Source organism: Leuresthes tenuis, unplaced genomic scaffold (assembly GCF_036924035.1).
Source record: "Leuresthes tenuis unplaced genomic scaffold, fLeuTen1.0.hap1 SCAF_7, whole genome shotgun sequence".
Lineage (NCBI taxonomy): Eukaryota > Metazoa > Chordata > Actinopteri > Atheriniformes > Atherinopsidae > Leuresthes > Leuresthes tenuis.
Genome location: NW_027325361.1, coordinates 22,319,013 through 22,346,745, shown reverse-complemented (window position 1 = coordinate 22,346,745; position 27,733 = coordinate 22,319,013). Strand labels below are relative to the sequence as shown.

The 27,733-nt window shown below is 43.4% G+C and overlaps 5 protein-coding genes across 7 annotated transcripts; 3 read left to right on the top strand and 2 right to left on the bottom strand.

Annotated features, from left to right (window-relative positions):
• The first annotated feature begins 3,163 nt into the window (after positions 1 to 3,163).
• On the top strand, positions 3,164 to 5,412 carry LOC140312446 (uncharacterized). The gene is made up of 8 exons (XM_072390283.1): positions 3,164 to 3,241; positions 3,338 to 3,401; positions 3,893 to 3,978; positions 4,102 to 4,135; positions 4,222 to 4,247; positions 4,325 to 4,400; positions 4,489 to 5,362; positions 5,403 to 5,412. The coding sequence occupies exons 1-8, from the start codon at positions 3,164 to 3,166 to the stop codon at positions 5,410 to 5,412; spliced, it is 1,248 nt and encodes a 415-aa protein (XP_072246384.1).
• LOC140312221 (uncharacterized) lies at positions 5,411 to 6,511 on the top strand. Its single transcript, XM_072389937.1, has 3 exons — positions 5,411 to 6,066; positions 6,172 to 6,221; positions 6,312 to 6,511. Coding segments are annotated over exons 1-2 (654 nt in total). The 5' UTR covers positions 5,411 to 5,414; the 3' UTR covers positions 6,174 to 6,221; positions 6,312 to 6,511.
• A 36-nt stretch (positions 6,512 to 6,547) lies between these two features.
• On the bottom strand, positions 6,548 to 14,652 carry ppat (phosphoribosyl pyrophosphate amidotransferase). Of its 2 annotated transcripts, none has more exons than XM_072389935.1 (11): positions 14,063 to 14,652; positions 10,154 to 10,220; positions 9,594 to 9,800; positions 9,404 to 9,516; positions 9,173 to 9,318; positions 8,673 to 8,745; positions 8,430 to 8,581; positions 8,203 to 8,330; positions 7,891 to 8,112; positions 7,274 to 7,394; positions 6,548 to 7,193 (listed from the first exon to the last, which is right to left on the bottom strand). In XM_072389935.1, exons 1-11 carry the CDS (start codon positions 14,188 to 14,190, stop codon positions 7,021 to 7,023), a joined length of 1,530 nt encoding a protein of 509 aa, XP_072246036.1. In that variant the 5' UTR covers positions 14,191 to 14,652; the 3' UTR covers positions 6,548 to 7,020. The 2 variants fall into 2 exon arrangements, with proteins under 2 accessions (XP_072246036.1, XP_072246037.1); XM_072389936.1 differs by lacking the exon at positions 14,063 to 14,652 and adding an exon at positions 10,351 to 10,622.
• On the top strand, positions 10,632 to 17,940 carry paics (phosphoribosylaminoimidazole carboxylase, phosphoribosylaminoimidazole succinocarboxamide synthetase). Of its 2 annotated transcripts, none has more exons than XM_072389934.1 (15): positions 10,632 to 11,061; positions 11,253 to 11,750; positions 11,830 to 11,883; positions 11,980 to 12,600; positions 12,945 to 13,022; positions 13,253 to 13,410; positions 14,849 to 14,888; positions 14,974 to 15,171; positions 15,975 to 16,153; positions 16,236 to 16,415; positions 16,522 to 16,635; positions 16,720 to 16,803; positions 16,998 to 17,178; positions 17,251 to 17,409; positions 17,502 to 17,940. In XM_072389934.1, exons 1-15 carry the CDS (start codon positions 10,674 to 10,676, stop codon positions 17,666 to 17,668), a joined length of 3,099 nt encoding a protein of 1,032 aa, XP_072246035.1. In that variant the 5' UTR covers positions 10,632 to 10,673; the 3' UTR covers positions 17,669 to 17,940. The 2 variants fall into 2 exon arrangements, with proteins under 2 accessions (XP_072246035.1, XP_072246034.1); XM_072389933.1 differs by having other exon boundaries at positions 11,250 to 11,750.
• Positions 17,941 to 19,616: 1,676 nt separating this feature from the next.
• LOC140311348 (GTP-binding protein REM 2-like) lies at positions 19,617 to 26,001 on the bottom strand. Its single transcript, XM_072388727.1, has 6 exons — positions 25,682 to 26,001; positions 25,485 to 25,545; positions 23,973 to 24,282; positions 23,779 to 23,852; positions 21,979 to 22,156; positions 19,617 to 20,305 (listed from the first exon to the last, which is right to left on the bottom strand). Exons 2-6 carry the CDS (start codon positions 25,536 to 25,538, stop codon positions 20,013 to 20,015), a joined length of 909 nt encoding a protein of 302 aa, XP_072244828.1. The 5' UTR covers positions 25,539 to 25,545; positions 25,682 to 26,001; the 3' UTR covers positions 19,617 to 20,012.
• Positions 26,002 to 27,733: the final 1,732 nt, after the last annotated feature.

Below are 27,733 nucleotides of genomic sequence, written 5' to 3'. Positions count from 1 at the left end.
GGAAAGATCATAGTAAGACAATAAATTACAGGCCCATAGCACTAACATCCCATATAGGTAAGATAATGGAAAGAATGATAAATGAAAGAATGATGTATTATATAGAAATAAGGGGATTGGTAACTAGACATCAGAGTGGGTTTAGAAGAGGTCGGAGCACTATTGATCCAGTAGTATGCATTGAAGATGATATAAGAAAAGCACAAGTAAATAGAGAAACAGTGGCAGCAGTGTTTTTTGATGTGGAAAAGGCATATGACATGTTGTGGAGAGAGGGATTGCTAATTAAAATGCATCGAATGGGAATTGAGGGAAACATGTTTAACTGGACTATGGATTTTTTAAATGAAAGAGTTATACAAGTTAAAATAGGGTCGGAGGTGTCAGAGAGCTATGTGGTAGAGAATGGCACACCGCAGGGGAGTGTGATAAGTCCAACGCTATTTACAATAATGATAAACGATATATTCGACAGTATACCAGCAGGAATGGGAAGATCTTTGTTTGCAGATGATGGGGCATTATGGAAGAGGGGAGGCAACATAGATCACATAGTTAAGAAACTACAGGAAGGGATAGATCAAGTGGAGAAATGGGGAGAAGAGTGGGGTTTTAAATTTTCAGTGGAGAAAAGTAAAGTAATGTTCTTCTCAAAAAAGAAAATTAGTGAAAATAAAAAGTTAAACTTGTACAGAATGAACTTAGAGAGAGTAAGCAGCTTTCGATTCTTAGGAATGATAATGGATTCTAGATTAACATGGAGGGAGCATGTGAAGGGAATTGTAGAGAGAAGTAAGAAAGTATTGAATATTATGAGGTGTTTGGCTGGGTTAGAGTGGGGTGCGGATTTTACAGCATTAAAATATATATACATAGCATTAATAAGGTCTAGAATAGATTACGGTTGTGTGGGATATGGATCGGCAGCAAAATCAGTACTCTCACAAATAGATATAATTCAAGCCAGAGCATTAAGAACTTGTCTCGGAGCAATAAAAACAGCACCAATATGTTCACTACAGGTTGAAGCAGGAGAAATGCCACTAGGGCTCAGAAGAAAACAGCTAATAGCCAACTACTGGATAAATTTAAAAGGACACAAAGAAGAACATCCAGCAAAGACAGTTCTGGAGATGTGCTGGGAAAAGGGGAAGGAGGAAAAAACGAGTTTTGGGTGGGTCAGTGAGGGTTTAGCAGAACAACTAAAAATACAACATGTGGAATTCAGCCCAACAGTTCTTTGGACAACAATACCAAAATGGATGCTACAAGAAACAAATGTAGACTTAAACATGTGGAACATCAAGGAAAGAAATAAAACAGCAGATCTAGTACAGGAATTTTATAACTATGTGGAGGAAAAATATAGAGAATATGTGTATATATATACAGATGGGTCCAAAGAACAGGCAACAGGAGTAACAGCAGCAGCAATGGTGGTTCCCATTTATAATAAGACAATTTCAAAAAGAACATCAGATCATTTAAGTATATATGCAGTAGAATTATGTGCAATATTGATAGCAATTGAATGGATGGAGGGGGTGAGGGATAGGAGAATAGTTATATGTAGCGATTCATTTTCATCACTCTTAAGTATTAAAAGCGGAACAGCAAAAACACATCAGGAAATTTTATATGAAATACAGTTAAAAACATCCAGGTTAATGCAACAGGGGAGGGAAATAGTGTTCATGTGGGTACCAGCTCATGTAGGAATAAATGGAAATGAAAAAGCAGACAGAGCTGCTAAGGATGCAGTAAAGAAACAGGTGGTGGAAATGAAAGTAAAATTATCAAAAACAGAAGGGAAAAGTTTAGTATGGAAAGAAATAAACAATCAGTGGAATCTATATTGGAAGAATCAGGAAAAAGGAAGACATTTATATAAATTACAAAGTATAGTAGGCGAGGCAGGGTGTTATGGACAGAACAGAACAGAACAAGTCATTATTAGTAGGATAAGAATAGGTCATTGTAAACTGAATAATACACTTAAGATAATGGGGAAACATCCAACTGGGCAGTGTAGCTGTGGGGAGAAAGAAACAGTGGAACATGTGTTGATAGCATGTCCCAGATATGGAAGGGAGAGGGAAATAATGAAGATAGGGCTGCAGAGGGCAGGAATAACAGAATATAATTTGAAAAACATAGTAGAATCTGCTAAGTCTAAGGAAGGGAGGAGAATAACAATAAGATTCTTGGTAAATACTGGAATAATTAAAAGAATATAGAAAAGAAGAAATAAGAAGGGAAAAAAAGAGAGAAATTTAGTCCAGTAGATGGCGGCATATGCAACACCAAGGATGCCAGCTGCCATTAAACATCAAAGAAGAAGAAGAAGAAGAAGAAGTTCCCCGGCAAGTTCAGCCAAATCTCTGTACAACAGAGACGTCCGGCCACCAGTTGCTGACCCGCTGTCGTATGTCACAGCCGCTCTGTCAGCGTGCAGAGAGGCGGCGGCGGAAACTAGCTCCTGCAGAGTCCGAGCAGGCATGCCGATGAGACGTTCACTGACCACCTGCTCATTCTCTGTTAATGCCGAATCTATACCAAATCTATTTAGTATTGTTCAAATGGAACTCAGTTCACGTGAATCAGGTTTTGTTTATTCTTAGAATGAGTAGGTTTGTCGACTGTAGATGACGCATTGCGGGAAAATGACGTTTCAGTAGTGGGTACGTTTGGATGCTGTTCTAAAAAGCTCGGACGTGCCACCACTCGAAGATGCTACTTACCATATGGTCACTGCTAACGATAATGTACCAACAACACATTGGAATTATGTATCTATTTAATTATTTAAAAGTTTGACCTGATTTAGTGTGCTGAAAATGCATCCGTATTTTCTATCTATCCTTTAAATGTTATTACTATTTATCAATGAAATATTAATGAACATGATGATTGGTGACTTAGGCGCGAATAATAACGCAATCTCGCCACGGGCACTTTCAATTCCACTTAAGCCCGCCATTTGCAGCAATTTATCGCACTACATTTGGTAGTTATGATTTACGAGTACCTCTGAAAGCACCACATATCCACTGTCCAATCCCAATTCGCTATATTTTTAAAGAAGAAACTCAAACTGAAAGCGCCATTCTCTGCAACGTTCCACTGTCTGTGAGAGACAGGAAAATATACTTTTCATACGAAAATGGAGCAGGTCGAAAAAAAACGATTGTATGAAAATAGCCTCAACTTTAAAAGATCACTGGATCGAATCATAGACAAGGTTTGTTCATGTTAACGCGACTCGACAGAATTAGATAGCGTTAGCTTAAGGGAAGCTCTGCGAGTTTGCTAACCTCTGCGATTTTTTTTTCAACAGTATTCAAGTCTTGAGAACCAAGACGGGTTGATAGAGGTGGACCTTTGCAATGTAAAACATGACAGTAAGTTTTTAATAAAAACAAACAAACAACGTCGTTTCTTTCCGTCATTTTAAGTATTTATAAAAACAGTTTGTAATGTTACGTGAACAAATAACTTTACAGCGATGCTAATTCATATCGGACAGTCGTGAAATTAACCGCTATGTAACTGAATTGCATAAAGTGATAGGATGAGTACAAGAAATATAAGGTACCATTCTTATCGACTTCTGTATATTTGAATGTGTTATGTGACGCCATCTACTGGTAACTCACTGTTACTGCCTGCCAACCAACTGAAATGAGAAGAAATGCTGCATATTTGTCCCATTCAGTGTCTTTTTTAAAAAAAAAGTCTTTAGTTTCATAAACATTATTTGTTGGTTTGCTATGGTTGAATAAACCCATTTGACAGCTGAGAGAATGAAACATTAACACAGATGGAAGAGCACGGAGTAATAGAAAATAAATTTTTGCTCCTGCTCTATTTTTGTTTCCTTGACTAATTGCAGTATCTTTTCTGTCTTTCTTTCGTGGCGAAGCACTTCAACACTACATCAACTTGTCCAAAAGAAGGCTGAACACACTACAGTCCAAGGTTTGGGTTGCTATCCTCTTATGCAATCATGTACACAAACTTAGTGACTGCCAGTAAATTCAGACACTGAATACCCTTTGCATCAATGTATATGTGATTTAATCGCACGTATCTTCTCTTCAGAGCCTGGCAGATTTGAGCGAGGTGTCATTAAATGGTAAGGTTCTAGCAAAAAATAAGCATACGTCTTTGTGCTGCACTTCGGTTTTGTCTACATTAATCTCTGTAACCTTTCTTCCACAGCACAGGACATTACAGGAGACTCTCAGGTGCATATACCTACATTTATCAAACACTTCTGCACTGAATAATGTAGCTTAAAGTAATCGTGGTGTATTTTCAACAGTTGGACTTCTCTCATAAAGAGGATGGAGGAGATGAGACTTGTGGCTCCACCGTCCAGTTTCCGATGGATGATCACGGTAAGGGTACGAAAGAAGTTGATCTTTTTGAGCAACTATTGCCAAGAAAAACATGTCTGACTTTTTTTTTCTCCATTTAACTCCACAGAGGGAACTGTTGGCTCATTGGAAGCGAGTTTGAAAAGCTTTTCTGAGAGTGAACTCCAGCCAGAGGACCAGGACGAGGACCTGCAAATGTCTCTGTGTAGTAACGGCAGTTCCTTGGTGGAGCTCTACCCCAGCATGGTTAGTCGAATAGAGAGAGCTTGGCATCGGCAGAATATCTCTGTGGCCGCCGACTCGGTGCTGAGGAGGTACCGCAGGTGGCGGCAGCAGTCAAAAAGAAGCAATCTCAACAGCACCTTCGATGTTCCGCTGAGACACGCTAACTGCTACCCGAAAAAGATGAGCTGCTCGCTGCTCAGGGAGTGCTCCAGCAGCCCTGTGAAAAGGCAGCTCGTCGGGGCTGAAACAACCCCTCGTTCTGCCTATCAGGCAGTGACCGGTTTGAACGACAGGCAAACGCAGCCGCAGTCTGCTGGTAAGGAGAGAGGCTCGCTCAGAAGAGAGCGGCCCCATCCCGTCCTCGTAATGGACTTCTCTGATACCTTTAAACCTAAAGAAATCTCACTGAATGAATCCTTCAGTGTGGGTCAGCTGTCCCCACCCAAACTGGCCCAGCTGGGAGAGCATGTGTCCATTTACACTGCCAGGCCTCCACAACCTCGCCGTGTCGCTCCTGAAGCATCCGAGGATCCACCCTTCAGACTTAAAAGGCCTTCCGGGCCGTCACTTTTACAACAGCGCTCAGGCTGCTCCACATCTGCAACGGAGACCCCTGCTGTAAGAGAAAGACTCGGTATCTACAGCTCCCCTCTCAGGCAGAGTCCTTCCAAAGCAAGAGTGATGACCAGCCTCAGTAGATCGCCTTCCAGAAGCCCCAAAGAATATTCCATGGACCGCTGTTCCCGAGAGCCAATGAGGCTTCGATCGCTGTCTGTGTCTCTGCCCCCCTCCCCTCAGAGGCCGCTAAGGATGCTTTACCCTCAAGACTTCCATCAGTCTTTGCAGCCTCAGTCTCGCTCTCCAGTAGCAGCCAGGGCAGCAGATGGCCATCACAGACTCGGACAACACCTCTCCTTTGATTCCTCGCTGGCATCGCGCTCCACCTCTTACTCGCCAAAGAAAGTTGACGAAGACTTCATGAAACTTTACCACAAGTTTGCATGCCTGAATAAGTCGACTTTCTTTAATGGCCCTCCCTGCCGTCTCTGTGCGAGAAGCTCTAAAGCCACCAGGGGCCACTCTTCCTCGGATCTGGCCATGTCGCCTCACCGTTCCGTTCTGAGGAAACGCCACAGGGAGCTGGGATGGGAGGGTGAGCCCCAGACCAAACGTTCCAGGGAGGAGTACTGCACATACTCCCCAGGGTCCAAACGCCACAGGGAGCTGGGATGGGAGGGTGAGCCCCAGACCAAACGTTCCAGGGAGGAGTACTGCACATACTCCCCAGGGTCCAAACGCCACAGGAGAGAGATGCTGAGGGACTGTCCTTCTCCGCCTGGGCTACCTCACTTAGGCCTAACGTACAGCCCAAGCAAGCGCGGAACCCAGCGGCCTGCAGCGCTTCAGGAAGCCTGGATGAGTCGGCACCGGCCTGGATCTGCAGCTGATTTTTCTGGCCTGTGTAAGCACATTATACACTACTCCGTATTTAAGACACATCAGGCAGTGCACCAATGTGTTGGGTCAGCACTTGTTGTAGAAAAAAAGTTTGTGCTTTGTTTAACAGGAAGTTCACTTGAGAATTGAATGGGCGATGGTTATTCCCTTATTCCCCAGGTAATTCTAGCTGATTCCTAAGCACACTATTTCTCAGTCCTTGCAGCTCTTGTGTTCCTTTAATCACCCACTTTTCTTCTCCATGAACAGATGTTGGACACGAAGAGAACAACCAGAACAAACCCACAACTGTTCAACAGGTTTCAATGAGGAAAACTGGAGTTTTAAGAAGTATTTTACAACGGCACCAATAATGGCTTTTTGACTCAATTTTAGATTCATGCTGTAGTGTATTGTTGTTTAAAGTTAATCCAGCTTCCTGTTCATCGGTGTAAATAGTTCTCTGTATGAAAAAAAACAGGTTTTGAATACATGGTTTCGTTGCATTCTGTTTATTACATTTTCCTTCCAGAGAAAAGAATATCCAACAGATTCAATCAATGTTAAGTAAACAAGGAAAAATAAAGGTTATTTCACTTTTTGGTCACTATTCTTGTGTGCGTTTCTGACATGGAACATTCCATCTAATGCTCTGGATGCTTGGATTACACATGAAGACATGAGGCTAGTTTTAGTTTTTACATACAATACATTTACGGTGTAACCTCACAAAGACATGCAAAACAAAGGTATTTTGGTTTGCTAAGAAAAGTGCCTCGAATCACACCATCCAGTGACATCAGAATGTTAAAAAAAAACACCCCCAGAGTACAGTGCTGCAAAGCTCTGCCACTACAGTAGAATGAGCCCCATTTTCAAGCACTGATTAAAAGTTCTGAGCTGAGGGATGACTGTACTGTGCTGTAGTGCAGTACTGTGGTACTTCTTCACAGTGCCTTAGCTATAGTTGGTTGTAGTGTTACCACTCCAGCTCCACTGGATATTTCCCAGTCAGGCAGGCAGTGCAGTGGCCCACTCTCCCACTGGATTTATTATTGGAGCTGATCTTCTCCTTCTCTTGGAGAGAAGTTATCCCTTCCTGAACAGCTGATACGAGGCCCTCCACAGTTAGATACTCAACACTGTCGGCACCTACACGACAGTGTTTATGTTAACAAAGATATACAGTAGATCACGCTGCCATTAGGACCTTATTGTACATTAGGCCTTACCAATATAACCAGCGATGTCCTTAAACTCTGGCTTGTTGGCAATGAGCTCCTCTTTTGTTGGAATGTTGATGCCCATGTAGCAGGGGAACTTGATGGGTGGTGATGCCACCCTGATGTGAACCTGTCCAGGAGAGTTTTTCAGTTAATGGAATATGAACAGTGATTTTCTTTTTTCTGCTGATCAGATCAATTATTTGTACTGTTAATGTCCCAAAGTGTGATGTTTGCCAGTCTGTAAGATGAAAATGTGCATTCATTCAAAAATATTTTAAACTTCAATTGTAAATGAAAGAATCAAAAACTCTGCTGACTGTAGTGTATGATGCAACTGCCTTTTCACATTGATGGTTATTAAATCCAATATGTTTTGTAAGAACTTCTGATTTGAGCAGAGGCACTACATTTCAGGCAAGGTAGCGCATATGCACTATAGAAGAATGTAAGAAAAACCCATTTAAATGTATTCTGTAGATTACAAAAGCCTAAAAGAAAAGTACATTTTCAGGCATTATTTTACTCATCTGTCTAACAATCCCAACCAACTAGCTTGTGAACCACTAATTGACAGTCTGTATCTTATCACATCACAAAAATCTGTCAACTTCTTGGTAACCAACCTCTGTTGCACCAGCTTCCCGCAGAAGTTTAATAATGGGGGAGATTGTGTTGCCTCTGACGATGGAGTCATCAATTAGCACCACGCGCTTCCCAGCAAAGTTGTCTGTCAGCACCCCAAACTTCTTAGCGACTCCTAGTTGCCTCAAGCGGGTATTTGGCTGAATAAATGTTCTCCCAACGTAGCGGTTCTTACACAGAACCTCCATGTAGGGAAGACCAGACTAGGAGGAGGACAAAAAGACATGGTTGTGAGAAGAGGTCCACCGGGTGGTACGACAGCCTTTCCTACAGCAGATGGCTTGGAGACGGACCTGCTGAGCATAACCCAGAGCAGCAGGGGTGGCAGACTCTGGGACAGTGCTGACCACGTCCGCATTTGTTGGAGCCTCAATGGCTAACTGCCGACCACAGCGCTGCCTCACTGTATACACCATCTGTCCTGCAGCACATTCAAATACACATTCACATACAAAGCAGCCAGACCGTTAGGGGCAAGTTCATTAGGTGTGTTACAGCTGTGTTACAGAAAGACTCAAACCTTCAAAGATGGAGTCTGGTCTGGCAAAATAAACATATTCAAAGATGCAGAAGGCAGGGAGGTCTCCTTCAGGACGGGGCACAATACTCAGAGACTTGACACCATGCTTGGATATCTGGACGATTTCACCCGGTAACACCTCTCTGTAATACCTGAGTCAGAATGTGAAGATGATCGTAACTCAAAGCACTGCAGGCTTCGGTTATTATACACAAGATGTTTTTAAAGGACATACAAACTTACTTGGCACCAATAGACTGGAAGCTGCACGACTCTGATGACACAACCCACCCCTCAGTGTCCTCCTCTCCTGCAGCTAATCATGGATCAAAAAGTCAAGTTAATCATCCACCAGCGTACCCATCTGACCTAATAAAATCAAAGGCCAGCCGGTCACACAACAGTCCCTCAGGCTCCAGTTAAAACCATTAAGCTTTTGTAAGGCCCCTCTTTATCAGTAAATAAATAGAGGTCTTTGGAGGACAAACATGTTTGTTTCCAGCATGCAGATGAACTGATGTAACTGCCATAATGTAGTAAAGGGAAGGGCAGTCCAAGTGGGCCTTCTCTGCTCAGGCTGATGTAGGGAGAAGGTTTTGGATTCAGACTAAAATAAAAAAAAAGTGTCACACTTCACCTCTCCACCAAGTTTCCTAACACTCAGCGGTGTACGTTGTTGTAGTCTTGCTCACAGACAAAAACAAAACACAGACTTCAAACCTCTCCCAAGCATGCTCAGATACCTGCACTGTGGAGCTTAGAGATGGGCACAATCCTTCCAATGCAGAGGGGCCGGTTCCCAAAAAGGTCCCGCACCGCGTAGATAACATCTTTGTACATGACCAACAGAGAGTATGACGTCGGAGTTTCAGACATGAGGTTTTTAATTCTGAAAAAAAAAAAAAGATATTGAAATAGCTTACAAACAAACAAAAAAAAAAAACATTTATGCGGCATTAGATCTCAGTATTCACCTGGCAACCCAGTCCGGTGTGTCCAGCTCCTCCATGGGTGGAGTAAAAGCCAGCAGCTGGGTGATAAGCTCGCTGTCTGAGCATGTGGAGAGGCCGACACCGTGGCGCATTACCTGCACAACATGATAAAGTTATGACTCATTTATATGGAGATGTTTTTTCATGCATCCTACTGTTGATACTGCCTTACCTTTTTCCTCAAGGCTTTGGCATTAACCAACTCTCCATTGTGGGCTACAGCAATTTTGCCATGCAGTGTATCCACCACAAAGGGCTGGCAGTTCTGCAGCTCTGAGATCCCAGTAGTTGAATAGCGTGTGTGACAAATGCCAAGGTTACCATAGCGCAGTTTAAGAAGGGCCTCTGGTGGGAAAGCACTGCTCACTAATCCCATGCCCTGAGAAATGGCAAGAGGGACAATCGTTTTTAATCAGTCAGCACTAAATCAGAATTTAAAAAAAAAAAAAAAAACAGCAATACACAACATTGCATCATGTAAAACCAGATTATACTCTGGATGTGCTTAGGCCTTGAAATAAACCAGCGGATACCGTCACAACCATCAGAATGTTTAATGTAAGTCTATCCAGCTGTATGGTTTGTAAAGACACAGACACACACACGCACGCACACACACACACACACAAAATATGCACAACTGGAACAATGAAAATCTCTTGTTTTTGAGGTATGATAGTGATCATAGTAGTAAATCTGTGCTTTTGTGTAGTCACAAAACGGAGGTGTTACCTTGTGGCTCGTGTATGTGGGTGGACTGGCTCCATTACTTGTGACAATTCCAGCACTTTCCTGACCCCTGAGTAGAAAACAAATAAATGTAAATTACAATACATCTATGGAAAGAGATTCATGGTGCGTGATCTTTGTTTAAAACCTGCAAGACTAAACATGAATTATAGCATTTCCATCTTCAGTTTGAGATGTACCTTGAGGCGGATCAAACTGGTTTGACTCAAGCAAAAAAGGAGCAGGAATGACAAACATGGGAAAAAAAAAAAAATGAAGTGCTTCTCTGATGTGGAGCTGCCATATATGGAGAGTCGCCTTGCTGCAGTTTCAGTCCATTTACCAAGCTGCTTCTCAGATTACAGCTGGTCCCGCCCCCTCTGCACACAGCTTAAGCCAGTGGTAAGGCTGCTTTTCAGCATGAAGGCGTTGCTTTCAGGCTTAACCGCCTGGTTGCCTAGGGAACCGGGCAGCAGAGACAGAGGGGCTGAGGGAAAAAAAGCGTTTCCAGGTCAGCTCAAACATGGAGAGAGGTGCAGAGAGACAAAGAGGAGATGATAGGGAGGTTGTGGACGAAAAAGGCTCGGTGGAAAGGCAGTGGGGGGAGGCAGAGGTGCTGGCTCTAATATCAGTGTGGGATGAGATTGGAGCTCAGCACGTAGCAGAGAGCAGAGTCACATTTGAGTTGATCTCAGAGCGTCTAAGGCGGCTCAGTGTTGTGCGCAGCTGGCGGGAGTGTCAGGCCAAGAGCAGGAGCCTGGGACTTCAGAGCAGGAAGCCTGACGCAGCAGCAGGCACATCAGCAAACTACGGCCCAGGAGTGGATGGAAGGCCGGTGGAGGGCTGGGAGGAAGATGTGGGTAATCACAGAGGAATCTATCCGTCCTCAATCCCAATACCATTGCATGAAGGTAAATGTGGACTTAACATCAACAGTAGCACTGACAATAACAAATTAGTATTTTTGAAACTGCCAAAAAGATAAACAAGCATTCTGGCTCAAATAGGTTTTGCTTGCTTTCTCTTAAAACTGACTTATACAGCATCCATCTAATTTTCCAAATCCAACTTTAGACAAAAATAACTTTGTGCATGTCAGCAGGAATCAAGAGTCGCATCCATCCTACTCTTCCTTTCACTCCCAACGTGGCTGAAGAGGGGGGTCGCCACTGGACAGACGACGAGGTGCGGGCGCTGTTGTGCGTCTGGGCCGACCGGAATATTCGGGAACGCTTGAAAAGCACGCTACGCAACAAGTGCATCTTCCAAGAGATGGCCCGTCAGATGCAGAGAAAGTTTGGAGTGGTACGCAACTGGAAACAGTGTCGAACCAAATACAAGAATTTGAAGTACGACTACAAGACTGCTAAAAGTGCCCATGTGGCTGGGGGCAGCAGCGCGGGAAGCCCAGGGAAGTACATGAAGTTTTTTGAGGAGTTGGAAGCCATCCTGCTCGACCAGGGACTGGAAAATGGGACCATGGAAATGCAGAAGAGGTTGTATAATGGAGAAATGGGAGCAGGGAGGCTACAGATACCAGCAGCCAACACAGGACAGATGACAACCTCAGACAGTGAGATTGTCATAGAAATAGATGATGGCAAGTATTCATGATGCAATGCACACTGAAGTTTTGGAATCGAGACTTCAAGATATTAAATCTGCTGTTTTATTTTCAGATGACAACAGTGATGATTATGATATTGATGGAGACATGGATGCACAATGCAGAGGTACAGATTTGACAAAACATTTCTCCCAAATCCCTGTGCAAGTCAACATTATCTAAGTGAGCTTTTCTTACCCTCTTCCATCCTTTTTCACTCCAGATTCCCATTTAATACACACGGACTCAGGCCGCTCTGACCCGTTCCATGTGGTCACGGTGTCAGACACCGGTCGAAACTGGAGCGACCAAGAAGTAAAAGCGCTCATTCAGGTCTGGTCCGACGAGCGCATATGCAGGCAGCTGGAGAGTTCAACCAGAAAGAGGGACATCTTTGTCCAGATCTCCAACAGGTTAAAGCAACAAGGCATTGAACGTGACTGGAAGCAGTGTCACACAAAGTACAAAAACCTCAAGTACCTTTACCGCTCTCTTCAGAGGGGAAAGACTGATGAAGCTGACCCAAGACGCCTCATGAGGTTCTACGATGAAGTGGAAACCATTATGAATCACACTACTAATGGATCGTCACATGACACGGGAGCTGCGGACGCCACGCACTCAGGCACACCAGCAATGCTGGAGGGATGTGAGGAAAACCATCAGCAAGACATCTATCTGACACAGACAAACACAGTGACGACAATGGTGGGAGAACTGGACGAAAAAACTAGCAGTTCCGATTCCGTCTCGTCCGTAGCGACCGACGTTGCTTCAAACTCCAACGATCCGAAGCCAAATGCGGTCAGGGAGCACCGTTTGGACCAACACAACAGACTGATGAGTGAGCTCATTATCATCACCCATTCATTAATCAATTACCATTAGTCTGTTAATGAAATGAGACTCCAGATTGATGGCGGCCGATATGCCTCAAACATAATGTCCAAATGTCCATATTACACAACTTTAACACAACTTAAAACAACTTTCATTAATTTTTCCACACATCTTTAATCTAGTGAACAAGCTGACACACCTAATCTTCTATCTTAATGACACAAAAACGTTCTTTTTTTTTTTGTTTTACTTAAACAAGCCTTTCAAACTTAATTTAAAAGCACAAGAAAGCACTTTTTTGCATTTACCTAATCTTTGTAATTGTCCTTTGTTGTGTAATGCTTGCAGGCCCTTCTGAAACTTGGGCAGAGAAAGAGGATATCTTTCCTGGCCACAGAGGAACGAAGAGGAAAGCTGTGGACCAAGGTTTGAAATATGCTTCCTTCTGTTATCACTTTGCAGGTCGCATGATGTCCACAATTGACTGAGGACCCTGTAATTGCTGTCTCAGTCCCATGATTTGCCATGGAGCCTCATAATGAAATTACAGATAAGGGTACAGTTGTAACATAATGCATAATGTGTTCCATGTTACAATGGCCCTAAGGAAAAGAAAAACAAAACACTGTACTACCTGCATTTCTCATTATTTTCAGAGTCCACACTCCAAACACCAGCAAAAAAACTGAACTCTGGCCGTAATTCTTCTGACAAAGTGGAGGCCCAGTGCAAAGAGGAGCAGGAGCACATCCCCATAATAAAGATCAAATCGGTCTGCTCAATAGCCGATCCTCATCCATCCCCACAAAGACAGGTAATATCGACTTATCAATTCTTAAACGTATACAACTGAGATCAACCGATAAACAACACAAACAGTCTTTAAATAGCCTACAGTAATCACAATACTCCTCTGCTATAAAGAAAATACGTGTACAGCTTATATATGTATTTTAAAGTAGTCTGCGTGTCATATTATTATCACTTGACAACTACTTTGATAAAAGCCCTGCATATTCACATGATTTTCAAATTATCAAATTTTGAAACTGATTTTGGGTAAGACTGTGTGGGTATTCTGACTAGCATTTCCCCAATTTTGCAATAGGTCATAGCTGAAGTGGTAAAAAATTAACTGTAAATAATTGTTGTAAAAAAATTTTAAAAAACTTATTTAAAAATAGTGTTGCCTCGAAGTACGCGAGCCCTAATCAGTCGTATGCCTTGAGGCGTTTTTTTTTTTTAAACAAACTCGGTAACTTGTTTAAGTTATTTTCTGAATAAGAGTAAACTTTTTCTCACATTTTTATTTTTATTTTTCAAGGTTTTCCACGTTTCTTTACTGAAGCAAAATTACAACCTAATGTTGCCCCTAAGCTTGACTCTGGGGACTTGCTAAGATGCCATTAGCCAACGTGATAATTGGCAGCCGTTACAAACTAACCACATACCTTTACGTTACTCACCTGTGCTGTAACGCCACGAGTCCCAAAGTCAACACCTGAGCCACCTCCAACTGTGTGGGCCACTCTCCAGCTGCAACACAGCCGAAAACCCCGCACTCCTCCCCGATACCGGACTCCTCAAACTCCATGTCGCTGCTGCTGCTGCCTGTTTGTCTGTCTATCTGTCCCCCGGTTTCCCCGTTACCCCGACGGACAGTTTCGAGCCTGTTGCCTGCGAGCAATTGGCATGCGCGTGCGTGTACGCGCCGCTAGCGCAAACACGTGCTAATGTGGTACAACGTGGCGAACAACAGTCAGCTGACACCGTTCTAAGTTGCTATCACGAGTCCGAAAAAGCTCGCGTTATCACAAGTTTAAAAAAAAACTTGATACGCTTTTAACAGAACAAGTTGCAGTGTTATCACAAATTAATCTAAACCTATTTGATCAGATGTGCTGTATTGCAAAAACACAATAGGTATTTTGCTGCTAATTAGTCAATATTTATCGATAGGGTAAAAGGCCGCCCTGTTTTGCCTCATTTCAGTTTTTGATAAATCAATCCTCTCATCACAGGGAAGATGGTGGCAGTTAAAAGTTTTCTCCTTGTTAATGTTTGAGCGTCTTCCTACCACGTGGTGAGCATTGCGCTGCTGTGATTGGTTTGGTGAATGAAAAGAAGGACGTGATTGGCTGTCAGTATGCGTAAGATACGGCTTCGTCCCTCCTCTGTTGCATGCTTGCGCGCCTCCTGGTGCTTCCCTCAACAACCTAAAAACTTGCGGAATTTTTTGGTTTGCCTTTCAGAACAGTCAAAGATCGACTTGCAGCATGGCCTCCACCCCAGGTACTTTACAACTATTTAATGCACACTAATAAACATTCAAGCTCTGGTTGTATCATTTCGTTCCCTCTTGTGTTTGTGTTTTTAGAATTGAACATCGGTCAGAAGCTCAATGAGGGAAAGACGAAGCAGATTTTTGATCTCGTGGACCAGCCTGGACTGGTTCTGGTCCAGTCCAAGGACCAGATCACCGCAGGAAACGCAGTGAGGAAAGATCAGATGGAGGGCAAAGCTGCTATCGCCAACAAAACTACAACCTGCGTGTTCAAACTGCTCCAGGAATCTGGTAAGGACTCTCTGAAGTTGCAATAGTGTGTAAATCCATTCAAGGCACTTTGCTGGTGGTGCCCTTGTGGGCTGGATTGAATGTCATACTCACCCCGAGGCAAATGTTCCTCTCATTCCTTTGTACAATGAGTGAATTAAAGCCACAAAGTCATTGTTATTGCAGAATTTAAGGTAGTTAAAGATTTTTTGTTATCAGCTAAAGTAATCAAAGATGACTTGTTACTTACAGTCTGATTGTTTGGCCTTAAATTTAAGAAATTGCAAAAATGATTTGATTTTGCTTTGCTGCTTCTGGGGAAAACTTCTGTCAGCCTGAAAAGTCTCTGAACTGATTTTGTGCACTGACACAACTGACCGTGCTCATCATGCTGGCATGTGCGGAAGCATGGTGGATGCAGGGATGATGCACTTTCAAATTTACCTTCTACTTTTATTATATCCCTAAGTAACTGGGTAACTTGCAACCATATGCCTCTTGTGAGTTTAATGTGTTTCAGCCGAGTTGCAGTAACGGCTGTCTTGTGACTTGCCATGTTGCTGCTTATAATTCACCAGAACGTGACCAACAGCTTCCCACTTAACCGGAATTAAATTTAGGAAACTGATCTGTGCCAACTTTAAAATCTTCAAACTGCTAATCTTTTTTTGAAGAGCTGTCTGTAATACCAAAGTTTTAACTGTATCCCATGAAAATGGAGGTATTCTACTCTACTCCTTTCAGATCGTCATACTTATTTTCAAGCTCTAAGTGAAGGCCTCCATAAAGGTTGAGAATGACTTAACGTCTGCCCTGTTTTCCAGGCATTAAGACTGCCTTTGTGAAGCAGCACTCAGACACCGCCTTCATCGCAGCTCACTGTGAGATGATTCCCATTGAGTGGGTGTGTCGCAGGGTGGCAACTGGATCCTTCCTCAAGAGGAATCCAGGTGTCAAAGAGGGCTACCGCTTCTCCCCCGTGAAGATGGAGATGTTCTTTAAAGTAAGTTGAAAGGCTCAGCTTGATGGCATTCCATGCGTTTTCAGTCTTTAAGCATGCTTGTTTGTGTACCTTCTGATTTTAGGATGATGCCAACAATGATCCGCAGTGGTCGGAGGAGCAGCTGCTGGCAGCTAAATTCTGCCTGGCTGGGCTCACTATTGGTCAGTGCGAGGTGGACATCATGAATCGCAGCACTGTGGCCATTTTTGAGATTTTGGAAAAGGCTTGGGCCACTCAGAACTGCACTCTGGTGGACATGAAGGTATGAAGCACAGCATCGCCCTCTGCTGGTGTTGCTTTAACCATTATTTCTGCCCCCCCCACTGGGCATGGTTGTTGTTTCATTAATCTTTTTCTCTGGTTCATAGATTGAGTTTGGCGTGAATGTGAAAACGCAAGAGATTGTGCTTGCCGACGTTATTGACAACGATTCCTGGAGGCTGTGGCCAGCTGGAGATCGGAGCCAGCAAAAAGATAAGCAGGTCAGGGTTGCTACTTCTATTTCTATTTTGATTCTTTTAATACCAAACAGTAAAAGGTGAAAACCGTTCTCCTTTTCTCTCCAGGTGTACCGAGACCTGAAAGAAGTTACTCCAGAGGCGATGCAGATGGTGAAGAGAAACTTTGAGTGGGTTTCTGAGAGAGTCAAGGTATGCTCCCAGTGTTATCTGTGTGATCAGGCCATGCTTTAGTTTTTATTTTGAAGTCTTCTAACAGACCACCATCACTCAGCATGAGATTATTTACACAAACGTATCTTTAGAGGTAGTATAACGCACTCCTGTTCTGTGCCTAAAATGGACTGAGACCAGTGTGGCGTTAATGATCACTTTTCTGTCTGTAGCTGCTCCTGGAGCCCCAGGCCAGCGGCAGGGTTGTGGTTCTGATGGGCTCCACCTCAGACATGGCTCACTGTGAAAAAATCAAGAAGGCCTGCGTCTCCTATGGGATCCCCTGTATCCTGAGGGTCACCTCCGCACACAAGGGTCCAGATGAGACTCTCCGTATTAAAGCAGAATATGAAGGTGTGCATTATTTTTTTTAGATCAATAAAGCAGTATTGTATGGCTTAATATCTCAACTATGTATTTCCACAGGTGATGGCATCCCCACTGTATTTGTGGCCGTAGCTGGCAGAAGTAACGGTCTCGGGCCGGTCATGTCTGGAAACACGGCGTATCCTGTCATCAACTGCCCTCCTCTCACTCCAGACTGGGGAGCGCAAGATGTCTGGTCATCCCTCCGTATGCCAAGTGGTGAGAAAGCTCTCGCTGTTTTATGTCCTTGGTTATAAATCACTTAGTAACCAGGTTTTTGCTTGATTTATTTATTTTTTTTCCCCCTGCAGGTCTTGGCTGCTCCACAATCCTTTCTCCCGAGGCTGCCGTTCAGTTCGCGGCGCAGATCTTTGGCTTGACCAACCACCTGGTGTGGTGCAAACTTAGGGCTTCCATGCTCAACACCTGGGTGTCTCTCAAGCTGGCGGACAAAAAGTTGCAGGCCTGCAGCCTCTAAGTGGCATAAAGACCCGTTCAAGTCCATTGTGCCCCACCCTGCAATGTCATGTCTTTGTTTACCATTAACAGATGTTTCGGACACACAAATCATTCCATTAAAAAAAAAAAAAAAAGAATCAAAACTCTCTGAATTATGTGGCTGTGTTTGTTCAACCCTACTTAAGGTCTTTTTCCACGGACGCGTCCTGACTTTATACTGTACGTGCTCCTTCGCTGTCATTGGTTAGACCCCCGAATTGTGCTCCCAAGCTGCTACTCTTGATGTGGAGAAAGCTTGGCATGCGTTATTATAATGTCAAAACTACTCTAGTGGAAGGTACTACTTACTTTTAACATTAAAATTTAGTTGTCATCAGTTAAATAGAGCATCAAGTCTCTGGGGATGTGTTTTATATATTCTTTTAAATTGAGCAATATTTCAACACAATGTCTAAGGACTATAGTCCCCCAACTCACCACAATAATGCGGCACGGTAGATTAATTTTCTCTCTCATATATATTTGCAATTTGTAGATCTAGATTGCTCCCTCTATGGATAAGTGATTTATTTATTTTCTTTATATGATTTATTTTCATGTTAACATAGTTATGACTGTTATCTTACATTTCTGACAGTAGTCCTAAATTTGATAGAAGTCGTCTTTAACATTTTTACACAATTACCTTATATGGGTCCATCGACTGGGTTTCATTGTAAATCTTTGAGGTTTGTCAGAGGAACATTTCAAAAGCTATTCTATCTGTGTATCTTACTGACAATTTTATTTAGATGTACCTTTAGCTGAACCAATCCTTTTCTTTAGGACGCCATCGGTCTCGCACCCTTTTGGAGGAATCTTGGCCCACTTCAGACTTCATCTTTGGTTCATCGGGGTTTGCAGCATTTGTTCATGCACAGCTCGAGTAGGTTATAGCAAAAGCACTTCAGTCGCAGTGAGGTCTGGACTTTTACTGGACCATAACAACACTTGGATTAGTTTCTTTATTTAGTCATTCATTCACGCCATCAAACTGCCAAAACGTCTGCTTTTACAGAGGTCCCAGTCCCAGTCATAGTCATCTGCATTCATATGAACCAGAATGGAGAGCTGCTACGCCACTTGAATAAATATTTTCCCTCTACGGTACTGAGTCTCTATTATCTGCTAAGTTGCAGGACTTCAGATCAGCCACAAGAGAGAGCTTTCAGCCCATGCTCCCAATCTTAACCTTTTGTTTCGTTCCAACAGTTTGCAGCCACGGGAATGAGTCAGAGTACTGTGGCACCATTTTATTTTTCTCCTGTGACAGCACCGCTCTCTATTGATAACAAATGATGGGCATAATGATCTATGATATGCTAAATCTTTGCTCACGTGTGGGTGGCAGTGGGAGGATGGAATTGCTGTGGGTAGAGTGTGGTTCAGATGAGTGCATGGAGGCTGAAATCTGATAAAACTCCAGGAATTTAATTTACTGTTGAATTTCAAGTTTAAAAGTGCAAATTACCCTGCAAGAATCAGCCTCTCTATCTCTTACCCCATATGAACGGGAAGAGCTGTGATATATCGACAGCGATGAAATGAACATGATGTCTAAGTCTTCGTGACTCCAGGTTTCCTTGACAACAGTTAACATGGCAACAATATGTCTGTATACAATAATCTGCTTTTCCTTGGCTGCGTTCTTCCAGCTTTGCCATACAGAGCTCTGTAGGTCTCTTTATTTCCCATCTGTCCTTGACTTTGACTGTTTCATCGCTTATCATCGTCATGGATACCACCCAAGCTCAGATTGAATGAACACAATATGAATCATCACCAAGGTCTAACCCACTAAATGGACGTGAGTATGTGTAGTCATGTCTTCCTGCTGGGCTTGTGCTGTTGTTTAATGTGATTACCTCTTTCCTCCTAACGCTAATACACAATCTGTGTAATAAGAGAGACCAAGACCAGTGCTGAACAACTTTCTGAAGACTTTATTTAGCTCTCAAAACTTTGAGGGTGGCAGTGGGCAACACTTCTACAGCTTATTTACACGTTTTCTACAACAAAATTTTACCTCTTTATCTTTTTTTTTCTGCGTTTGGTCTTGTGTACAAAATTTCAATATCATCGTAGAGATAAACATCACTAACTCTTGTTGTCTTTCTTCTCTGTGCAAGATGATCTCTTTCAACACTGAGTAATAACATCCTGTTAATACTCTGGCACCTTCGCACCTCCTCTGTCACTCACATCCTCCACTCTTGTCCACCAAGTGCCATTTCACTCCCTCCTCCCCTCTGCTGGTATACTACATTACTTCAAGCTATTTCTGCTGAAAAAACAACAACATTAACCTCCTTTGCGGTGCACGATCACAGAGCCCCCAGGTCGTGGCACGAGCGAGACTTCTGCCTCAGGAACTTGCTTACTTCGCGCTCCCGTGGGTACCGGGGCACCAGGCTGGACAGGAAACGTTTGGCACGTGAGGTGATGCTTTCACGTTGGCCTCCTCCGCTCATGTCATCGCCACTGGTCCCTGGAGGCCACGGCAACTGGCCTCTGGCTAGTCGCACCGCACACTCCAGGAGCTCAGGCGTACGGTGATCCAGAGAGGCGGAGATCTCCAGATACAGACAGTTGAAGAGGGCAGCGCTGGACATGGCCTCTGATGAAGGAGATGGAGGATGGATGGTTATCAGATTAGGTCTGCAAGTGTTTAATGAAAACTATGTGCTCATTTTAAGACTGATGCCAGCAACATGTTTAGAAAAAGTAGTTGCACTAAGCTAACATCTCACAACTGGTTAATTATTTGGCAACGATTCAGGAACAGTGAGTCAAAAGAGCATTCCAGAGGCAAAGCCACAGAGGGGGGTGGGTTCATCACTCTGAATAAGACTTCGTGGACAAAAGCTTCTCAGTTAAAGTATAATGTTTTTCACTGTTAAAGAATTTGGGCACACGAAAGAATCACATTTTACTAAAAGCCGACTGAGTTCTGAAGAGGCAATCACTGCATGGGCAGAGGAAGGCTCAGGAAAACCGTCGTCACTGAACTTCCATTGCTGCCATTAAGCCAGAGGCAGGGTACACTATCACAGGGTCAAGTTAAAAACACAAGGACAGACAAACATGCACATTCACGTGCACTCCTCAAAGGTTAAAAATCACCAAGAGATCCCTCCTCTTGGCGATTACCGTTCATTTTACAGAGGTAAGGTGCCTCTTTGGGGGATCGAGCAGTAGCGTTCATCTGCCCTTCAACCGGGACGTTGGGGGGCATTTCATTTGCTTGACAACCATTACACTGTGATCTCCGAAAGAAAAACAGCATCTGAACTGCCTGCAAGATCAATACACATGGGGGGGGGACCTAATCTCCAAACAGAAAAGGCCATAACCAAGATTTGAGCCTAGAATATTTCAGTTGTGAGGTAACCATGCAGAGATAAAAGAAACACAGAGGCATACATATATATATACAGTATGTATATATACATATATATAGACATGATCCAGAAAAAACGGTCAGCCAGCACAGAATACGTGTGATATGAAAAGATTTCAAGATTTGTGTATATACAGCTGAATCAAAGGGTGGCAGAGTGGGTGGATGAGGTGTTTGCCAGCGGAGCTTAAAGCAGTTTATGTTGGAATTGAGTCTGCAGTCATTTACACTTGTCTTTGAAGACGCTAAGCCAGATATGCTCCTTAACTCGTGGAGAAAATGACAGTCTGATGTAAAACAGCAAAACAGCAGATATTTCGACATTAGTTCACATAAATGACCACAGACAGCAATGTGTTGTGACTCTAAACTACCTCAAACAGCCAGAAGGCACATTTAAGCAGGAGGAGCGGAGCAGTTGTCTCCCGCTGCTAGAACAGCTTTGGTTATTTAAAACTGGAAACTTTTGTATTCAAGTTTGTTAGAGGGTAAAACTCTGTGTTGCTCACAGTCAGGCACCAATTGAATGTGTAGACAGTTGTGGCTGTTTGCTCGAGTTAAACCTTTCTGAAATAGCAACTAATGAGGCCTGAGAGAATACCACATGCAGGCTCTGTTACTCAGCCTGTATGCTGTAACACTGTATGAATGTGGAGAGGCAGCGCAGTCACAATGAATCCTCTTCAGCTGTAACTGCAATTGTGGCACCCTTCATACTCCCACACAGCGATGAGGCATAAATTTTACATTTACGATACTGTTTACCGACAGAAAAAGAGCTGAAAACACCGGCACGGTCGGCGAAGGCAAACTCCCCGGCGGAAACAAACCATAGAAGAGGTGAGAGGAAAGGGAATAAGATGAAAATAACAACTGGAACTTCGGCTCACCTTGAGAGGTGACCTCCCGCGTGCGGACGAGGTCGCTCTTATTACCAACAAGGATTATAGGAGTCTGGGGCTGAGTCTCTCTCAGGAGAAGTCGGAGTTGAGCGGTACGATGGAAACTGCGCCTGTCAGTCACCGAAAACACCAAGACGCACACCTCACACTGGAGAGCTGACAGGTCCTGGGGGACAGAGACGGATAGGACAGACAGTGTGTCGCAACACGATGAATTTAGCATCTTAGAAAATCTGCAAACAAACACAATTATTTCCTAAGAATCCCGAAGACTGACACAGTGAGGCTCTATCTAATGAGATACAGAAAATAACTTTATATAGTGCGTGTGCTCAAGGCCTGCAGAGAAACAGCAGAGGTGCTGCTCAAGGATCTCTAATTCAGAAACGGCTGCAAACTCTGAGTGTCACACACGTAACCTCATCCTCTGCAAGCAGCACAGAAAAACAAGCCTCACAAAAATAACCCAACATGAAAGTATTCCTGGGAAAATCCTTTGCGGCGCACAGATTAAACATCAGCCCGTCTTTACTTAGTGCTGCCATCATTCTCTGACTTTTCATTTCACTGACAAACACACTGTACCTGTACCACAAGAGCATAGCGTCAGCATTTTTACCCGTCCACTTAAATCAGAAATATCCACAGTCAGCTGGCACACCCACTCTGAACCACCCTCAAGGGAAAAGAGGAAGCAGTGTGCAAAACAACCTGAGAATGAGCTTTTTTTTTTTGTCAAACATAGGCACACGCAGCAGATTTTTGTCCTCTTTTTGGGACGTACTTACGTTCCAATACATGTTTGGGTGAAAAGGTGCACAGATGCTGTCAGTTTCTCTGCATTAAGAGCTACAAATCCAGACACATTTTGATTACACAAACTGGTTTTAGCCAGAACAAAAACCTCTTCATATAAAATGAGGTCATTCGAAGCTTCTTCCTAAAATGTCCAAGAATTTAGCCACACACACACACACACACACACACACACACATATATATGGGGATGGGAATTGATACGATTTTTACGATGAGGAATTGGAATTCCATTTTTGATTCGGTTCTTTATCGAGTCCCTTATCGATTCTCATTTTGAAAAAAAAGGACAACAAACAGGTCGATTAGCATCAACTTTGTTTAGTTTAGAAGTAACATGAGTCATGACCTTACAAAGACGTCAACTGGAGGTAGTACTGCCAGCCTCAGGCTCTGAGCCAGTCTGTAATGCACGAGAAGGCATTCATTTAGTGTTAAACGTTACTAATAGCAGCTTTTACAATGAGGCGCTAACATGATAGGCAGTGTTTGTTAGTTAGTTATGCTAACGTTGCTGCTGCTGTTGGGTTGAGATTCACTAACGTTAGTCCGGAGCGAATCGAAAACATTCATTAATAGTTATTGCATGCGGTGTGAGCAAATGTCTCTGCATGCTGGTAGTATTTCCTCCCTTTGATGAAATATCCACTTTGCAAGTATTGCAAGTTGCCCTGTTGTCGTCTTTTTTAGTGACGTGTAGCCAAACTTTAGAGCGTCTGTACCGCTTGGGCGCCATGTTTACTGTTGACTGCTGGCTGCACTGGACTCGCCACGCACGTTGCAAGCTACGCAATGTGCGTGGTGATGTAATTCTCGCCCACTGGAATCGATAAGGAACTCATTGTGATTCTATATAGTAAATTTGTAAAAAAGTTGCTGAGGACACTGCGTACAGCTGCAGAGAGGGTTCAGCAGCCTAATGAGAGAGCCTGAAGCAAGGAGAGTAGTAACCATGAAGTGTTGTTTGGCTCACCTGTCTCCAGTTGTCATAGATAATGATGGTGCTGTCCTCATCATCCACGGTGACTGTGCTCACATATCCCTCCCCTAAGGACAAGGACATGAGCAGTTAGGTCTCAGATGGGACATGAGTGCTGTTATCTGTTTACTCACTGATCTACAGATTGCCTCCCCTCTGTATTGACCCAGTCAAACACAGCTTTGTACCATCAGAATCCACAGATGCCGTCCTGTCCATGTCCCCGGCAAGAGCGATGGCCAGAGAGGATTTTCCAACGCCATTCTGTCCCAAGAGGGCAATCCTTAACGGCCCATCAGGTCTGCCCTCTACTGCCACGGTCGAAGTGTCATCCAGGGCAGAGCCGAAACTGATTGGAGAAGCCGAGGGCCCAGCTGCACCCGATGTCCAGTCACAGTCATCATGGACGGCTTCTTCTCGCCTGAGCTGGTGCTTTATTGGCAGAGGAGTGCTTCCTCTGCGAACTGTCGGAGTGCTGGACAGAGTCATGCTGTCACACTAGAGAGAGGAACCCAAATGGGTTGTCTCATCAATATGGAACATTGAAAAAACATATTTTACCTATTAACTATTTCTCTTATGCCAAACAAGGAAAGTTCCAAAATCGAATCTTTTCTATATGTGACGTGACTTCAGCGGTCAACTGCACTTTCATAGAGTTAAAAGACAAAAAGGACTGTTTTCATATTGAAAGACCAGATTATATTAGAAAAAAAGGCATTTACACCCGTAAAAGCAACTAATTATTTTTACCAAAGGGCAACAAAATACAGGCCCACGTTAAAAACATTAGAAATAAAATCTATTTTCTCATAAGGTGACATATTTTCAGTCAAGTTTCTTTTTTTTACAGCAAAAGGTGACTGCCTGCAGGTGTAACTCCTCGAACACTAAGTAACAATTCTGCGATCAGCTTTAAAATAAATGTTGTTAATTATAACAATTATTTAATTATAATTTTCAAATATAGTGCAGATTATTTCATACTGTCATACCTAGGCAGTCAAACCTCATATCCAGTATCTAAATATCATTTTACAATGATTCTCAGCTAATACAAAAACAAAAAGTATTTTTAAACCCCCTTTGTTTTTTAAATCTCAATTTTCCCCAGAGAAACAATTTGAAACTGTGTGTGAAAACATATGCTAACACCCGAGTGGCACAAACTGGTGCTAGCTGGTGGCTAACCTCCTGCCTCGCTGCCGTTTGGCGCCGAGCAGCGTGAGCGGGCTTCCTTTCGAACGGTGGTTTTCAGCAGCAACCAGAGGGAACAACACGTTTAAATGGGTGAACTGACCTGACCTGACCTGACCTGACCTGAACTAAGGGAGTAAAATAACGGGAAAAAACAACAATAAGCTGAAAGCAGCTTTAAAGTTACGTGGGCTGTTAAAGAGACCTCAAGCTGTGACAATTATTTTGCGACATATTGTGGCAACGTGGAAGACACAAATCCACCCGCACCACCACCAAAAGTGTAGTTTGAAATTTTGCGCTTAGAAACCCCAGGTCTCATATTTTCTAATGCAGGACACACACACCCAGCACCGCCACACACTTAGAACACGCACGCTCACACGCACACGCTGTGTGACAGTTTACAAGACTAAATCGTGAGCTACCATAATATTTCCACAGAGCTGCCTGGATGATTACAAAGGCTTTAACGGGGATATTTGATGCCCATTGTCTCCTACCTTGTTCCCATTCTCCTCCTTGTTAAGCCTGTCTCCGGGCACATCTGTCGGCATCTGCAAACTGAAATCAAGCGATGGGGAATAAAAGAGCCCAGAATAAAATTGAGAACACCAGCACCATCCCTCCTCGCCCCCATTCCCCCCCACATACACACTAAATGAGCCCCAGATCCCAGTAACCCAATGTGATCTCTCACCTGTCAGGTGTCTGTCGGCTACTACAAAGTAAGCACGGTATTTCTCTCTGTTGCGCGCGCTCTCTCTCTCTCTCTCTTCCCTCCCAGGCGTGCTCTCCACCTCCCTCTACTCTCCACCTCACTTTATGTCTTTCTCTCTGCTGCTCCGGGTCCTCAGGTTAGGGCCAAGTCCAGCTCTGCAGTCAGCACCGTCACTCATCACTCAAGTCTCACTTCTGTGTGACTCACTGATTTGACACCTAAATGCTCTCACTTCCTGCAGAGGAAAGAAGATGAGAGTGGACAGCACAGGGACTCACTTGCTGTAAGTGCACTGCATGCATGCTGCTCAGTCTTTAAAGTAGGGCACTGGTGTAGGCAGGCAGGCAAGGAGTATTGCTGTGGAAAGATGCTCAGTGTCACGAAGCTCTCTTTAACCTGGTCTTGGTTAACAATACAGAACGCGACCCCTAGGGGGCAGTGTAACACAAGCATTTCCCTTACTAATTGCTTATGGTGTGAGAGTGTCATATCCTTGCGGGGATTTATGTTTAAAATGTGTCATTAGGATACCCTCCCCACACCTTTAGAACAGAATTGTGACAGTCTGTCTATCTGCTAACCAAATCGTTCATCCTGTGTCACCCTTTTGCTCCCTGTAACAGACACTCATAAACTTTTTCTCGAAAGTGAAATGAAGCCTTTCTAGCCCCAGACCCAAGAGGTGTATTTGGACGTATTTTCTGTCAGAATGTGAGTGGGACCACGAGCAGTGGTGCACCCCTCCCACACAAAGCCACAATAGACTCCGGCAGTGAGCAGCCGGAGCGCTATTATAGCCCTAATCCTGCTCCTATTATACAGGCCAGAGAGAGAGAGCGAGAGAGACACAGAGGGGGAGGTAGAGATGAAGATGAGGTCATCCCAAACAGCGCACACCCAGGGTCACTGCCTCACTATAGAGACACAGGGATAAAGAGAGGGATAGAGCTGGGCATGCGGCTGCAGAGAAAAGGCCTGCAGGAGACTGAACGTGGGAGATGCTCAGATAGGGGGATGGAGAGGAGAGGACGTCAAAACGTGTAAAAGCCCAAGGTGCACAAAAACAAACTGACACATGACAAGGATGTTAAAGAACTTTGTTTAATTCATAGGCATATGAAACCACACTACAACAGGAGCAGGAAACCATGACAATGGCCATCATTTTATTTTTATAATAATGTTAATTCTAATCAAAACTTGATAAAAGAATAAACTGTAGGAAAGTAAAAATACACGCTAATGGAATAAAACCAGTAAAATGATTAGAACGGTACATAAATAAATGATAAATACTGAATAAATAAGTGAATAAATAAAAGAACAATTTATTTAACCTACAACCAAACAAAATAAATAGCTCTAATGCATGAAATCTGGCAAATATTTCATGTGACAGTTAAGAGGGTGTCTCCATGAAATCTTTTTTGCTTTTTTTTTTAGTATTTATTTTTCATCCCTGCACTGTTAATTTATCATTGGTAGCCCACAGTACCAGAGTCCACAGTGACCAGCTCTGTGGTGCTGCATGTTGCATTCAATATGGTGATTGTCAGTATAAAACAACAGTGTTCAATCTGCCCAGAAATAGCTTCCGTAGTTTGTAATGCTGGACAAAACCACACAAATCATGCCACACTTTTTTTGTTCTTTGCCTGCCGGGATGGGTCGGGTTCCTTTGCCTCTTTTTGCCATCTGCAGTCGCTTCAGTTAAGCACACTACCAGCCCCACGTCACTGTGCCAAAACGTCAAAACCCGTTTTTTGAGAGCAAACAGCAAGTCTATTCTGTCACTGTTAATGGCTGAAAGTCACCATTTTACAACTAGCAAAAAAAAGTTGATTTCTTTGCTTAAACACAAGAGCAATGTGCCCCGCTACCCATTTAGCACAATCACTTGGAAGATTCCCACAAAAGGTATCCTTGTACATTCTTTCATCTAAGATTATTCATTTTTACAAAGAATAACAAGTTTTGGTGAGCTTAAACACTTTGGTAGGCAACTGTGAAATATTAGCTGGCAAATACTTA